At 51.4% G+C, this 14,794-nt stretch overlaps 2 protein-coding genes across 2 annotated transcripts in view; both read left to right on the forward strand.

Annotated features, from left to right (window-relative positions):
* The window catches only part of calb1 (calbindin 1), a gene marked incomplete at both ends in the record, with an annotated part of 104,485 nt that extends 90,599 nt beyond the window's left edge, over positions 1–13,886 (forward strand). The window contains 4 exons of the mRNA XM_079503889.1: positions 1,504–1,543; positions 1,737–1,790; positions 12,993–13,064; positions 13,776–13,886. Of these exons, the coding sequence (XP_079360015.1) occupies positions 1,504–1,543; positions 1,737–1,790; positions 12,993–13,064; positions 13,776–13,886 (277 nt within the window). The remainder of the gene's footprint in view (positions 1–1,503; positions 1,544–1,736; positions 1,791–12,992; positions 13,065–13,775) is intronic.
* LOC306925383 (DNA repair protein RAD50-like) lies at positions 4,266–8,249 on the forward strand (the record flags this gene model as incomplete). Its single annotated transcript, XM_079504179.1, has 1 exon — positions 4,266–8,249. The coding sequence occupies one exon, from the start codon at positions 4,266–4,268 to the stop codon at positions 8,247–8,249; it is 3,984 nt and encodes a 1,327-aa protein (XP_079360305.1).
* Positions 13,887–14,794: the final 908 nt, after the last annotated feature.

Consider the following 14,794-nt stretch of genomic DNA (forward strand, 5'->3'; position numbering starts at 1 on the left):
AACGCAACCAGAGTCATGGGCGTAGGCGTACACATAACGCAACCAGAGTCATGGGCGTAGGCGTACACATAACGCAACCAGAGTCATGGGCGTAGGCGTACACATAACGCAACCAGAGTCATGGGCGTAGGCGTACACATAACGCAACCAGTTGTATGCTGTCAGAGTCATGGGCGTACACATAACGCAACCAGAGTCATGGGCGTAGGCGTACACATAACGCTGTCAGAGTCATGGGAGTAGGCGTACACATAACGCAACCAGAGTCATGGGCGTAGGCGTACACATAACGCAACCAGAGTCATGGGCGTAGGCGTACACATAACGCTGTCAGAGTCATGGGCGTAGGCGTACACATAACGCAACCAGAGTCATGGGCGTAGGCGTACACATAACGCTGTCAGAGTCATGGGCGTAGGCGTACACATAACGCAACCAGAGTCATGGGAGTAGGCGTACACATAACGCTGTCAGAGTCATGGGCGTAGGCGTACACATAACGCTGTCAGAGTCATGGGCGTAGGCGTACACATAACGCTGTCAGAGTCATGGGCGTAGGCGTACACATAACGCTGTCAGAGTCATGGGCGTAGGCGTACACATAACGCTGTCAGAGTCATGGGCGTAGGCGTACACATAACGCAACCAGAGTCATGGGCGTAGGCGTACACATAACGCTGTCAGAGTCATGGGCGTAGGCGTACACATAACGCAACCAGAGTCATGGGCGTAGGCGTACACATAACGCTGTCAGAGTCATGGGCGTAGGCGTACACATAACGCTGTCAGAGTCATGGGCGTAGGCGTACACATAACGCTGTCAGAGTCATGGGCGTAGGCGTACACATAACGCAACCAGAGTCATGGGCGTAGGCGTACACATAACGCTGTCAGAGTCATGGGCGTAGGCGTACACATAACGCTGTCAGAGTCATGGGCGTAGGCGTACACATAACGCAACCAGTTGTATGCTGTCAGAGTCATGGGCGTAGGCGTACACATAACGCAACCAGAGTCATGGGCGTAGGCGTACACATAACGCAACCAGAGTCATGGGCGTAGGCGTACACATAACGCAACCAGTTGTATGCTGTCAGAGTCATGGGCGTACACATAACGCAACCAGAGTCATGGGCGTAGGCGTACACATAACGCAACCAGAGTCATGGGCGTAGGCGTACACATAACGCAACCAGTGCGCTGCTAAACAGAATATGTGCACCCGGGCCCGTCACCATGTTGGAACGTGCACCTGTGGTCATGGGGGGACCGTTTCCTAAGGACCGTTTCCTAATGCAGTGTTTCCCAACCTTTTTTCTGCCAGGGCACACTTTTCATAGCCTAAAAATCCCAGGGCACACCTAGATATACGGACGGTGTGTGTGTGTGTGTGTGTGTGTGTGTGTGTGTGTGTGTGTGTGTGTGTGTGTGTGTGTGTGTGTGTGTGTGTAGAGCGTTGCTCTTTCGATCTAACACCGGCTGTGTTCCATTTCTACTGTGCAGGCTCCTACCGGATGAGGAGAACTTCCTACTACGCTTCCAGGTCTGTCTGTCTGTCTGTCTGTCTGTGAATTTTACCTCATAGTGTCTGAGCAAATAGGCATAGTGTCTATTTTACGTCATGATGATGTACGATGATAAGAGCACCCCTCACTTCACACAGGTGTGATTATTTAAATCACTGTATGATTACTCTCTCCTGTCGTTCACTGTTGCTCCATCTCTGTCTTTCACAGGAAGTCCAGATGAACAGAGTAGAGTTCAACAAGATCTTTGATCAGTATGACATGGTGAGTCTAAACACTTTGAACGCCGCCATCTAGTGTTCTGTCTAGGTACTTCAGCACCATGATTCACATCAGTGAATGTGAGTGTTAAAGTCACACTCAGTGATCTTTGAGCAGTATGACATGTGTGTCTTAAGTACCAGGTCTTATTACTTAACTTAAGACCTGGAGGCGTGGTCAATGCCATTTGGCTATTCTGAGTGGCCAAACAGCATTGACCACACCTCCAGGTCTTACGTTAAGTCATAAGACCTGGTACTTAAGACACACATAATACTGCCCGGTGAGTCTTAAAGTCACACTCAGTGATCTTTGAGCAGTGTGACATGGTGAGTCTTAAAGCTACACTCAGTGATCTTTGAGCAGTATGACATGGTGAGTCTTAAAGCTACACTCAGTGATCTTTGAGCAGTATGACATGGTGAGTCTTAAAGCTACCAGTATGACATGGTGAGTCTTAAAGCTACACTCAGTGATCTTTGAGCAGTGTGACATGGTGAGTCTTAAAGCTACCAGTATGACATGGTGAGTCTTAAAGCTACACTCAGTGATCTTTGAGCAGTGTGACATGGTGAGTCTTAAAGCCACACTCAGTGATCTTTGAGCAGTGTGACATGGTGAGTCTTAAAGCTACACTCAGTGATCTTTGAGCAGTGTGACATGGTGAGTCTTAAAGCTACACTCAGTGATCTTTGAGCAGTGTGACATGGTGAGTCTTAAAGCTACACTCAGTGATCTTTGAGCAGTGTGACATGGTGAGTCTTAAAGCTACACTCAGTGATCTTTGAGCAGTATGACATGGTGAGTCTTAAAGCTACACTCAGTGATCTTTGAGCAGTATGACATGGTGAGTCTTAAAGCTACACTCAGTGATCTTTGAGCAGTATGACATGGTGAGTCTTAAAGCTACACTCAGTGATCTTTGAGCAGTGTGACATGGTGAGTCTTAAAGCTACACTCAGTGATCTTTGAGCAGTATGACATGGTGAGTCCACAGCTTAAAGGTTCTTGAAACTCTGCGAGGATTGGCCACGGGATGAGTCAAAGAAAGGTCGGGATTTAGGAACGTTTCTGCGACAGAGAGTTGCGCGTGCTTTTCGCAAGGGTGAAAATACACGGATCTCGGATCCCGAGAAATGTGACCACGTGTACGACAGTTTGGCACGCATCCACGGCAACGAGTACAAAGAACGGTTCCCCCGCGTAAAGGACACAAGCTTCACCGGAGTGACGGCGGAAGAATGCCGCTTGCTTTTGTCGGGGAGTTTTCAGCAGGTGGACGAGGACAAGAAAGGCTTGTGGAAAACATTCTTCTCCAATTCACCAGAAGATGGCGCTGAGAAGGCTCCTGAGAAATAGCATGTTTTTCCCCTCCTGTCATCCTGCATGTTTAGAAATGAAAGATTAATCCAAAAAACAATAAAAATATAGCAGATAAGACGGGTCCTGGTCCTTATGGTGCGTTCACATGGTCCTTATGGTGCGTTCACATGGTCCTTATGGTGCATTCACATGGTCCTTATGGTGCGTTCACATGGTCCTTATGGTGCGTTCACATGGTCCTTATGGTGCTTTCACATGGTCCTTATGGTGCGTTCACATGGTCCTTATGGTGCGTTCACATGGTCCTTATGGTGCATTCACATGGTCCTTATGGTGCGTTCACATGGTCCTTATGGTGCGTTCACATGGTCCTTATGGTGCTTTCACATGGTCCTTATGGTGCGTTCACATGGTCCTTATGGTGCGTTCACATGGTCCTTATGGGGCGTTCCTTATGGGGCGTTCACATGGTCCTTATGGTGCGTTCACACGGGCAGATGAAACCATGCAAAGACGCGTTGTGAGTTGATTTGGAGCAGCTACATGCGTCATAATGTCTTTACGACGTCATGTTCGCTGGCTTCCAGTGACAATGAATGGTAGACTGCATCTTTGTATCTTCATGTCGCTGGCTTCCATTGACAATGAATGGTAGACTGTATCTTTGTATCTTCATGTCGCTGACTTCCATTGTCAATGAATGGTAGACTGCATCTTTGTATCTTCATGTCGCTGGCTTCCATTGACAATGAATGCTAGACTGTATCTTTGCATCTTCATGTCGCTGGCTTCCACTGACAATGAATGGTAGACTGCATCTTTTAATCTGCCCTGTGTGAACGCAACTCCACACTACACACTTGCACGACGCAACGTGATGTCAGCATGATGTCATCAAAATGAAAATCAACTCAAAAAGTGACCAGTAAGTCAGCTTTATACAGTCTGAGTAAACTGGGTTTGACTGTGTGGGAGAGACAAGCAGCAGCAGGCTACTCAACCAACCACAGAGACGACAGACCTGCACAGAGAAGAAACCAGAACAGAGAAGGGGCTCGCTCGGTTCTGTGAAGCTTCTTGCTGTCGTGTTTTGGTTTTTGACAGGTTTCGTAGGTGGCCGTTAGTTAGTTAACAACACCGTTCACAAAGGTTGACATGTCAAAGATAGACAAAATGAGCATCCTGGGGGTGAGGAGCTTCGGGGTGGAGGACAAAGACAAACAGGTCATCACGTTCTTCAGCCCTCTCACCGTGCTGGTCGGCCCCAACGGAGCCGGGAAGACCACCATCGTGGAGTGCCTGAGGTACGCCACGGCGGGCGACCTTCCCCCGGGGTCCAGAGGGGGCGCCTTCGTGCACGACCCGAGGGACGTCCACGAGACGGACGTGCGCGCCCAGATCCGGCTGGTGTTCACGGACGTGCGCGGCGAGAAGGTGGCCGTCCAGCGCTCCATGTCCTGCTCTCAGAAGGTCAAGACGGTCCAGTTCCACGCCCAGGAGTGCGTCCTCACGCGGGTCAAGGACGGCAAGAAGGTGAGCCTGTCGTCCAAGTGCGCCGAGCTGGAGATGATCGCGGCGCTGGGCGTGTCCAAGGCGGTGCTCAACCACGTCATCTTCTGCCACCAGGAGGAGTCCAACTGGCCGCTCGGCGAGAGCAAAGCCCTCAAAGGGAAGTTCGACGCCATCTTCGACGCCACAAAGTACACCAAGGCACTGGACGCGATGCGTCGGCTGCGTCTCAAGCAGGCCCAGGGGGTCAAGGAGTGCCAGATAGAGCTGCGCTACCTGAAGCAGAACAAGGAGAAGGCCCAGCAGCTTAGAGACACGCTGTCCTCCAAGGAGATGGAGCTGGCCGCGTCCAGAGACCGCGTCCGACAGATAGACGGCCAGATAGAACCGCTGGAGAGGCGAACGGACGACATCGACCGGGACCTGGGCGCGGCGATGCAACTGGACAGCGACGTCAAGGCTCTGGAGAGCCGGGGGAGACAGATGGAGCAGGACAACCGAGAGCTGGAGGAGTCCATGATGGAGCAGGTGTTCCAGGGTTCAGACGAGCAGCTGCGGGACATGCACCAGAACCACCAGCAGACGGTGAGGGAGAAGGAGCGGAGGCTGGTGGACAGCGAGACGGAGCTGGAGGGAGCCAACCGGGAATGCCACAGACTCCACGGAGTCCAGTCCGAGCTCCTGGTGGAACAAGGCCGGCTGCAGTTGGAAGCCGACCGCCACGCTCAGAACATCGCGAGTCGCGACTCTCAGGTGCGCTCGCTGGCGACCTCTCTGGGATTGGAGGGTCACGACGAGCAGCAGACGCCGCCGCCGCGGCTCACCGAGCAGCAGCTGCAGAGCTTCCGTCGCCACGCGACGGACAGACTGGAGCGGGAGAGAGAGACGGCCGAGCGGGTCGCGTCGGACCTGCAGGAGGAAGAGCGGAAGATGCAGCGGTCGGCGGACGAGACGAGGGACGAGAAGACGGGCCTGGAGAGGACGGTGGAGCTGAAGAGAGAGCTGCAGGCGAGGAAACAGCAGGAGCTGAGGAGCCTGCAGGCAGAGCTGCAGAGGCTAGAGGAGGGCTCCTCCTCCTCCAGGCTGCGCACGCTGGACGACGAGCTGGAGAGGGCCGAGCGGGACCTGCGGGGGGCGCTGCAGAGCTCCGACGTGGAGGGGCTGAAGGCCGAGGTGGCGGAGCTCCAGAGAGAGAGAGCGGAGCTGGACGGCGCCCGGCGGCGGCTGGACCAGGAGATGGAGACGCTCAACGCGCACGGCGCGGCACGCGCGCAGCTGGACATGCTGGAGACGTTCCGGGCCGAGAAGGAGGAGCAGGTGCGCAGGATCAGGTCTCGCCACGGCGACGAGCTGGCGTCCCTTCTGGGTGGTCGCTTCCCCGACAAGACGGAGCTGGAGGACTGGATCCACGGCAAGTCCAAAGAGATCGATGGCTCCAGGGAGGCGCTGGGCCGGCTCCACCGAGAGCTGGCGGCCGGCGAGCAGACCAAGAGCCACCTCTCGGGCGAGCTGCGCGGGAAGGAGCAGCAGTTGGCCGGCGATCAGGAGAAGCTCTTAGATGCGTGCGGCGGAAGCCAAGTAGATCTGGACCACGACCTGGGTACGCTCCAGGAGGAGCTGGACAAGGCGTCGGAGCAGAGAGCCGCGCTGGCGGGCGCCACCGCGGTCTACGGCCAGTTCATCGGCCAGCTGACGGAGGAGCGGGAGGACAGGGAGCCCCGGTGCCCCGTGTGCCAGCGCGCCTTCCAGTCCGAGTCGGAGCTGCAGGACGTGGTCAGCGACACGCGCTCCAAGCTGAGGCTGGTGCCCAACAAGCTGGAGAGCGCCGAGCAGGACCTGCGGAGGAAGGAGAGGAGGAGGGACGACCTGGTGGCTCTCAGGCCCATCCAGCAGCGCGTGGCGGCGCTGCGGGACAGCGAGCTGCCCGAGCTGAGGAAGCGCCTGCAGGCCGTCGACGCCGACGTCAAGAGGCTGAGGGCGGACGGCGAGGCGCAGGAGGACCTGCTGTCCGCCCTGCTGTCCGAGAAGGAGAGGGCCGCGGCCTGTCTGCAGGACGTCTCCCTCATGGACAGACACGCCGCCGACCTGAGGGAGGCCGAGAGGAAGATCACCCGGCAGGCGGCCGAGCTGCGCGGCGCGGCGGTGGACCTCGGCAGGACCGTCCGACAGGTTGGCCAGGAGAAGCAGGAGACCCAGCGCAGGCTGGACGCCGCGTCCAACGACGTGGAGCTGAAGAGCGGGCTGATTCAGGAGCGGCGGGACCGGATCCAGGCACTAAAGAGCTCCGCGGACGAGGCACGCGCCGAGAAGCTCCGGCTGGGCAACGTCCAGCAGAGGCAGCGGCAGCTGCAGGAGCAGGGCGCCGGGTTCACGGCCGAGGTCCAGACCGCCACCAGGGAGATCCGGGAGGCCAGGGAGCGGCTGCCGGCCATGTCTGCCGCTCTGGAGAGGCTGCAGCGGGAGAGACAGGAGCTGGCGGAGTGCAGGAGACGGACGCGCGGGGAAGCGCAGGAGAGGATCAACGCCGTCAAAGATGAGCTGAAGACCATCGCGGCATTGGAAAGAGACGTGGACATGTACGTCGAAGAAGGCAAGGAGCGCTATAAGGAACAAAAGGAGCACGAGCTTCAGGAAACAAACACACACCTCCACGGGGCCGAGAAACTCAGAGAACGGATCAACAAGGAGATGGGGAACCTGCGGCAGGACATCGACACGCAGAGGATCCAAGAGCGCTGGCTGCAGGACAACGTGACCCTGAGGAGGCGCGCGGAGGAGCTGAAGCAGCTGGCGGACAAACGGCGGGCGCTGACGAGAGACGCGGGCCACGTGGACGTCGCGCGGATCCGAAACGAGCGCCGCGAAGCGGACCGCGAGATAGAGGAGCTGAAGAGGAACCGCAGCATGGCGCTGGGCCGCCAGCACGCCTTCGAGGACGAGATGCTCCGCTACGAGAAGGAGCTGCGGGAGGAGCAATACGACAAGGCCGACGAGCTTTACCGAGACAAGATGATCGTCATGAGGACCACGGAGCTGGCCGGCAAGGACCTGGACGTCTACTACAAGGCCCTGGACCAGAGCATCATGACGTTCCACGGCGCCAAGATGGACGAGATCAACAAGACCATACGGGACCTGTGGCGCGGCATCTACAGGGGCCAGGACATCGAGCACGTGGAGATCAGGTCCGACGTGGACGAGAAGGCGTCCGCGGAGCTACGGCGGAGGGAGTACCACTACCGGGTGGTGACGGTGCAGGAGGGCGTGGCCTCGGGCATGCGCGGCCGCTGCAGCGCCGGGCAGAAGGTGCTGGCGTCGCTGGTCATCCGCCTGGCGCTGGCCGAGACCTTCGGTCTTAACTGCGGCGTCCTGGCGCTGGACGAGCCCACGGCCAACCTGGACCGCGAGAACGTGGAGTCGCTGGCCGCCGCCCTGGTGGAGATCGCCCGGAGCCGCTCGGCGACGCAGCGCAACTTCCAGCTGCTGGTCATCACGCACGACGAGGACTTTGTGGAGATGCTGGGCCGCTCCAGCTACGTGGAGCACTTCTACCGGATACGCAAGAACCGCGACGGGAACTCGGAGATCAACAAGTGCAGCATCACGTCCCTGTCTTCGTACCTTCACTGAGGCAGCGCTGGGAAACTATGGGCACACCTTTACTCCATGGATAGGAGGCTGCGCTTTTGGCTGGCCTAGAGTGTCCGCCCTGGGAACTGGGAGGTCGGGTTCGATCCCCGGCCGGGTCATACCAAAGACTGTAAAACTGGCACCCAATGCCTCCCTGCTTGACACTCGGCATCAAGGGTTGGATTGGGGGTCAAATCTACTAATCAAATGATTCCCGAGCGCGGCACGGCTGAAGCTCACCGCTCCAAGAGATGGGTCAAATGCGGAGAACAAATTTCACTGCGGTAACGTGTGTGACAAATCGTACGACTTTAACTTTGACTTTTGTCGGTTTGGTAATACTATAATCTATAATATGGGTAATAATAATATATATAGTAATATATAATACTATAATAATTATAATCTGGGCATGCTTGACATGAAAACCCATTTAGGGCCGAGACCAGATTCTACAAAATGTCTTCTAAACCATGACAGTTTTATGATAAAACCAACGTTTCTATATCAGTGGTGCTCAAACTACAGTATTCGGCCGCAAACCCTGAAGATATCTGAAGATATTTTTTTCCAGGGACCCCCAGAAGCAAAGATATGAGTTAAAAACGTTCGCTGTGAAAGAATATATATATATCAAAACATTTGCACGCGTTTTTTCCAGAAATAGCAAATCTACAAGCTCGCAGCGCGGCACAGCTAATGTTCAAAATGTTCAAGCTCGCAGCGCGGCACAGCTAATGTTTAAAATGTTCAAGCTCGCAGCGCGGCACAGCTAATGTTTAAAATGTTCAAGCTCGCAGCGCGGCACAGCTAATGTTTAAAATGTTCAAGCTCGTAGCGCGGCACAGCTAATGTTCAAGCTCGCAGCGCGGCACAGCTAATGTTCAAGCTCGCAGCGCGGCACAGCTAATGTTCAAGCTCGCAGCGCGGCACAGCTAATGTTCAAGCTCGCAGCGCGGCACAGCTAATGTTCAAGCTCGCAGCGCGGCACAGCTAATGTTCAAGCTCGCAGCGCGGCACAGCTAATGTTCAAGCTCGCAGCGCGGCACAGCTAATGTTCAAGCTCGCAGCGTGGCACTTTTATAAACCAAGCCCAGAATAAACAACTATACACTTTATAAACCAAGCCCAGAATAAACAACTAAACACTTTTAAAAACCAAGCCCAGAATAAACAACTATACACTTTAATAAACCAAGCCCAGAATAAACAACTAAACACTTTTAAAAACCAAGCCCAGAATAAACAACTATACACTTTATAAACCAAGCCCAGAATAAACAACTATACACTTTTATAAACCAAGCCCAGAATAAACAACTATACACTTTATAAACCAAGCCCAGAATAAACAACTAAACACTTTTAAAAACCAAGCCCAGAATAAACAACTATACACTTTAATAAACCAAGCCCAGAATAAACAACTATACACTTTAATAAACCAAGCCCAGAATAAACAACTATACACTTTAATAAACCAAGCCCAGAATAAACAACTATACACTTTTATAAACCAAGCCCAGAATAAACAACTATACACTTTATAAACCAAGCCCAGAATAAACAACTATACACTTTATAAACCAAGCCCAGAATAAACAACTAAACACTTTTATAAACCAAGCCCAGAATAAACAACTAAACACTTTATAAACCAAGCCCAGAATAAACAACTATACACTTTATAAACCAAGCCCAGAATAAACAACTATACACTTTATAAACCAAGCCCAGAAAATGGCAACACGCAACTACCAATATTTCCAAGCAACTTAAAATAAACAAAATAACAATCCCAACGTTACTTATAATAAGTAGACCTGGCAACACTGACAATGTAGAGGTGGAGGTGGAGCCAAACTAGAAATGCACTCTGTCAATTTATAATGTAAGCATTTATCAGAGCGACTTACATTAAGCAAGAACAAAAAGCATGGCAATACATCACATACATACAAAAGTAGTTATCATGAACCATATGTAAGGCATGTGAGGCTAGGACAAGTACTATGGCAAGTGCTATGGGCTAAGATGGAGTCTGAAGAGGTGGGTTTTCAGACTACGGCGATAGACTGGGAGTGAATCTGTAGTTCTGATTTCAATGGGAAGTGCATTCCATAGTTTAGACTGGGAGTGAATCTGTAGTTCTGATTTCAATGGGAAGTGCATTCCATAGTTTAGACTGGGAGTGAATCTGTAGTTCTGATTTCAATGGGAAGTGCATTCCATAGTTTAGACTGGGAGTAAATATGTAGTTCTGATTTCAATGGGAAGTGCATTCCATAGTTTAGACTGGGAGTGAATCTGTAGTTCTGATTTCAATGGGAAGTGCATTCCATAGTTTAGACTGGGAGTGAATCCGTAGTTCTGATTTCAATGGGAAGTGCATTCCATAGTTTAGATTGGGAGTGAATCTGTAGTTCTGATTGCAATGGGAAGTGCATTCCATAGTTTAGACTGGGAGTGAATCTGTAGTTCTGATTTCAATGGGAAGTGCATTCCATAGTTTAGACTGGGAGTGAATCTGTAGTTCTGATTTCAATGGGAAGTGCATTCCATAGTTTAGATTGGGAGTGAATCTGTAGTTCTGATTGCAATGGGAAGTGCATTCCATAGTTTTGGAGCCAGAAGGGAGAAGAGTTTGGAACATGTGGAGTGTTGTCTAAATCCTTTAGACCTGTTATCACCATCAACAGCCAATAAGGGACCACCATTCTTACCCACGTACCTTAGTTACGTCATCAAGAATGGTGGTCCCCCATTGGCCGACGAACAACACCGACACGCGCACACCGACATACGCAGCCGATTACAGTACTTGCGCGCTCTGCTTGCGCAAGTAATAACTAGTATGAGTAGAGCAGTGGTTCAGTGGAACACATCCCATTATTTATCTGTTTTACAATTTCTACAAACCTATTGAATTATTATTTCAAAAGATTTTCCAAAAAGAAAAAATCACACTCGTGTGAAGTGAGCGTTGAGTCCCTTTTATCATGATGATGATGATGATAACGTCATCATACATCAACCAATCAAATCATCGCATTCCGTGCTCACACACAAAGCTGTGCATAGGAGCGTCCTGCAGCGCTCAGAGAGACCAGAACATCAAACATCTTTCAAAAGAATCTCAGAAATGATCAAAGATCTAAACAATTCCAGGGTCTCGAGTGGGAAGTTGGCGGTTGTCCAGAATGTGTCGATAACTCATATATGGAGTACCATCAAGTCATAGATATGATGTCATCGATGTGATGTCATAGGCTGGCCTGGAATCCATATTTGGGCATGGCTGACTCGGCACGCCATATATGGGCTTACAGCGTCTACTTTCAGTGTGATGTTTGCGAGTTGGACATATAATAGTGCACCGTGGTCTCAGAGGAGTAGTAATAGTGCACCGTGGTCTCAGAGGAGTAGTAATAGTGCACCGTGGTCTCAGAGTAGTAATAGTGCACTGTGGTCTCAGAGGAGTAGTAATAGTGCACCGTGGTCTCAGAGGAGTAGTAATAGTGCACCGTGGTCTCAGAGTAGTAATAGTGCACCGTGGTCTCAGAGTAGTAATAGTGCACCGTGGTCTCAGAGTAGTAATAGTGCACCGTGGTCTCAGAGTAGTAATAGTGCACCGTGGTCTCAGAGGAGTAGTAATAGTGCACCGTGGTCTCAGAGTAGTAATAGTGCACCGTGGTCTCAGAGTAGTAATAGTGCACCGTGGTCTCAGAGGAGTAGTAATAGTGCACCGTGGTCTCAGAGGAGTAGTAATAGTGCACCGTGGTCTCAGAGGAGTAGTAATAGTGCACCGTGGTCTCAGAGTAGTAATAGTGCACCGTGGTCTCAGAGGAGTAGTAATAGTGCACCGTGGTCTCAGAGGAGTAGTAATAGTGCACCGTGGTCTCAGAGGAGTAGTAATAGTGCACCGTGGTCTCAGAGGAGTAGTAATAGTGCACCGTGGTCTCAGAGGAGTAGTAATAGTGCACCGTGGTCTCAGAGGAGTAGTAATAGTGCACCGTGGTCTCAGAGGAGTAGTAATAGTGCACCGTGGTCTCAGAGGAGTAGTAATAGTGCACCGTGGTCTCAGAGGAGTAGTAATAGTGCACCGTGGTCTCAGAGGAGTAGTAATAGTGCACCGTGGTCTCAGAGGAGTAGTAATAGTGCACCGTGGTCTCAGAGGAGTAGTAATAGTGCACCGTGGTCTCAGAGGAGTAGTAATAGTGCACCGTGGTCTCAGAGGAGGAGATCAACTAGAAAATGACTTATTTTCAACACATTACACACCCCATGAAGTCTTGAATCCGTGATTAGAATTTATCTGGATTGCATTCGTGAGACAATATATGAGAGTCAGTGGGAGTCAAATTACCGGCTTAGAAAACCTCCGCGAAGTCGAGGCTTCATGGGGTGTGTGATTGATCGGAAATAAGTATTTTGGTGTTGTGTGGCTGTGTTGTGTGTGTGTGTGGCTGTGTGTGTGTGTGTGTGTGCGTGCGCGCGCGCGTGCGTGTGCGCGTTCGTGCGTGCACGTGCGTGCGTGCGTGCGTGTCATGTGTTGTGTTGTGTTGCAAGTCACAGATGCTTTCCTCCCCAACACTTCGACACAAACTGTAGGAGACACATCCACCAGATGGCTGTCTAGTGTCTACTCACATGAGAGAAAATGGCTGCTATATAACATGAGACATGACGTTGTGTTTACCGTGTGTGTGTGTGTGTGTGTGTGTGTGCGTGCGTGTGCTTCAGGATGAAAACGGTCACATGGATGAAAATGAGCTGGAATCTCTGCTCAAAGACCTCTGTGAGAAAAGCAACAAGGTCAGTGTGTGTGTGTGTGTGTGTGTGCGTGCGTGCAGGTGCATGCATAGTGTTTGTATTATAATATAAATATCATGCTATGCTATGTTAACTCACGCCAACATGCCCATCTGGTGTCTGACTCCAACGAAAAACAAAACAAAAATTGTCTGCCTTCTCTTCTTCCTAATTATTTGATCGGCCCAAAACATTGTGTTCGTTGTCATGATTTCTCACGAGCCGAGTTGGCTTTGTCCGCGACGTAAACGTCTTTATATAAATACTTTTTGAAAAGTATGAGGAAAATGAACGGGGAATTATTTTCCCGGTCTCTCGAGGGGGCGGGGCTGCAACACTCTACAGTGTGTTGTTGTGTCTCATACAGGAGATCTACTGTGTTGTTGTGTCTCATACAGGAGCTCTATAGATCTATACTGTGTTGTTGTGTCCTATACAGGAGATCTATAGATCTATACTGTGTTGTTGTGTCCTATACAGGAGCTCTATAGATCTATACTGTGTTGTTGTGTCTCATACAGGAGATCTATAGATCTATACTGTGTTGTTGTGTCTCATACAGGAGATCTATAGATCTATACTGTGTTGTGTCTCATACAGGAGATCTATAGATCTATACTGTGTTGTGTCTCATACAGTAGATCTATAGATCTATACTGTGTTGTTTCCTATACAGTAGATCTATAGATCTATACTGTGTTGTGTCCTATACAGGAGCTGGAGGTCTCTCAGATCTCGGAGTATAAGACAGCCATCATGGCTCTATCAGACGGAGGTAAACTCTACCGGACGGAGCTGGCTCTGGTGCTGTGTGCCGAGGACTGAGGACCACCCAGAGGACCACCCAGAGGACCACCTGAGGACCACCCGGATCCGGCCATGATCCACGCGTCAACAGCACACATCCCCCCCCCCCCCCCACCCCCCGGCAACCCCCTCGTACAGTGTGTAAAGTAGCTATCAACTCCAATCCACGAGCCTATAGGATATATTAGAATTTTGTTTTTGTACTTATTGTTTTCTTTTTTGATCGATTTGCCAGCAGCAACGTGTGTGCGTGCGTGTGTGTGCACGTGTGTGTGTGTGTGCGTGCATGTGTGTAGGTAGGAGTAATTTGTTGGAGACATTTCTGTCTCGCAAAGTCAAATGGCAGCAACTGCAGATGTTGACTCTGGTGGTCCAACTAAAGTATCATCGGTCCAAACAGCCTGAGTTATACTTGGGTGTGCATTGTGTCGTGTGTGGGTGTGCATTGTGTCGTGTGTGGGTGTGGGTGTGCATTGTGTCGTGTGTGTGGGTGTGGGTGTGCATTGTGTCGTGTGTGGGTGTGGGTGTGGGTGTGCATTGTGTCGTGTGTGGGTGTGGGTGTGCATTGTGTCGTGTGTGGGTGTGGGTGTGGGTGTGCATTGTGTCGTGTGTGGGTGTGGGTGTGGGTGTGCATTGTGTCGTGTGTGGGTGTGGGTGTGCATTGTGTCGTGTGTGTGTGTGGGTGTGCATTGTGTCGTGTGTGGGTGTGGGTGTGCATTGTGTCGTGTGTGGGTGTGGGTGTGCATTGTGTCGTGTGTGGGTGTGGGTGTGCATTGTGTCGTGTGTGGGTGTGGGTGTGCATTGTGTCGTATGTGGGTGTGGGTGTGCATTGTGTCGTGTGTGTGGGTGTGCATTGTGTCGTGTGTGGGTGTGGGTGTGCATTGTGTTGTGCACAAAAAACAAACGGATCTATACGTCATGTATGT

This window comes from Electrona antarctica (genome assembly GCF_951216825.1).
Source record: "Electrona antarctica genome assembly, chromosome: 6".
In the NCBI taxonomy this organism is placed as follows: domain Eukaryota; kingdom Metazoa; phylum Chordata; class Actinopteri; order Myctophiformes; family Myctophidae; genus Electrona; species Electrona antarctica.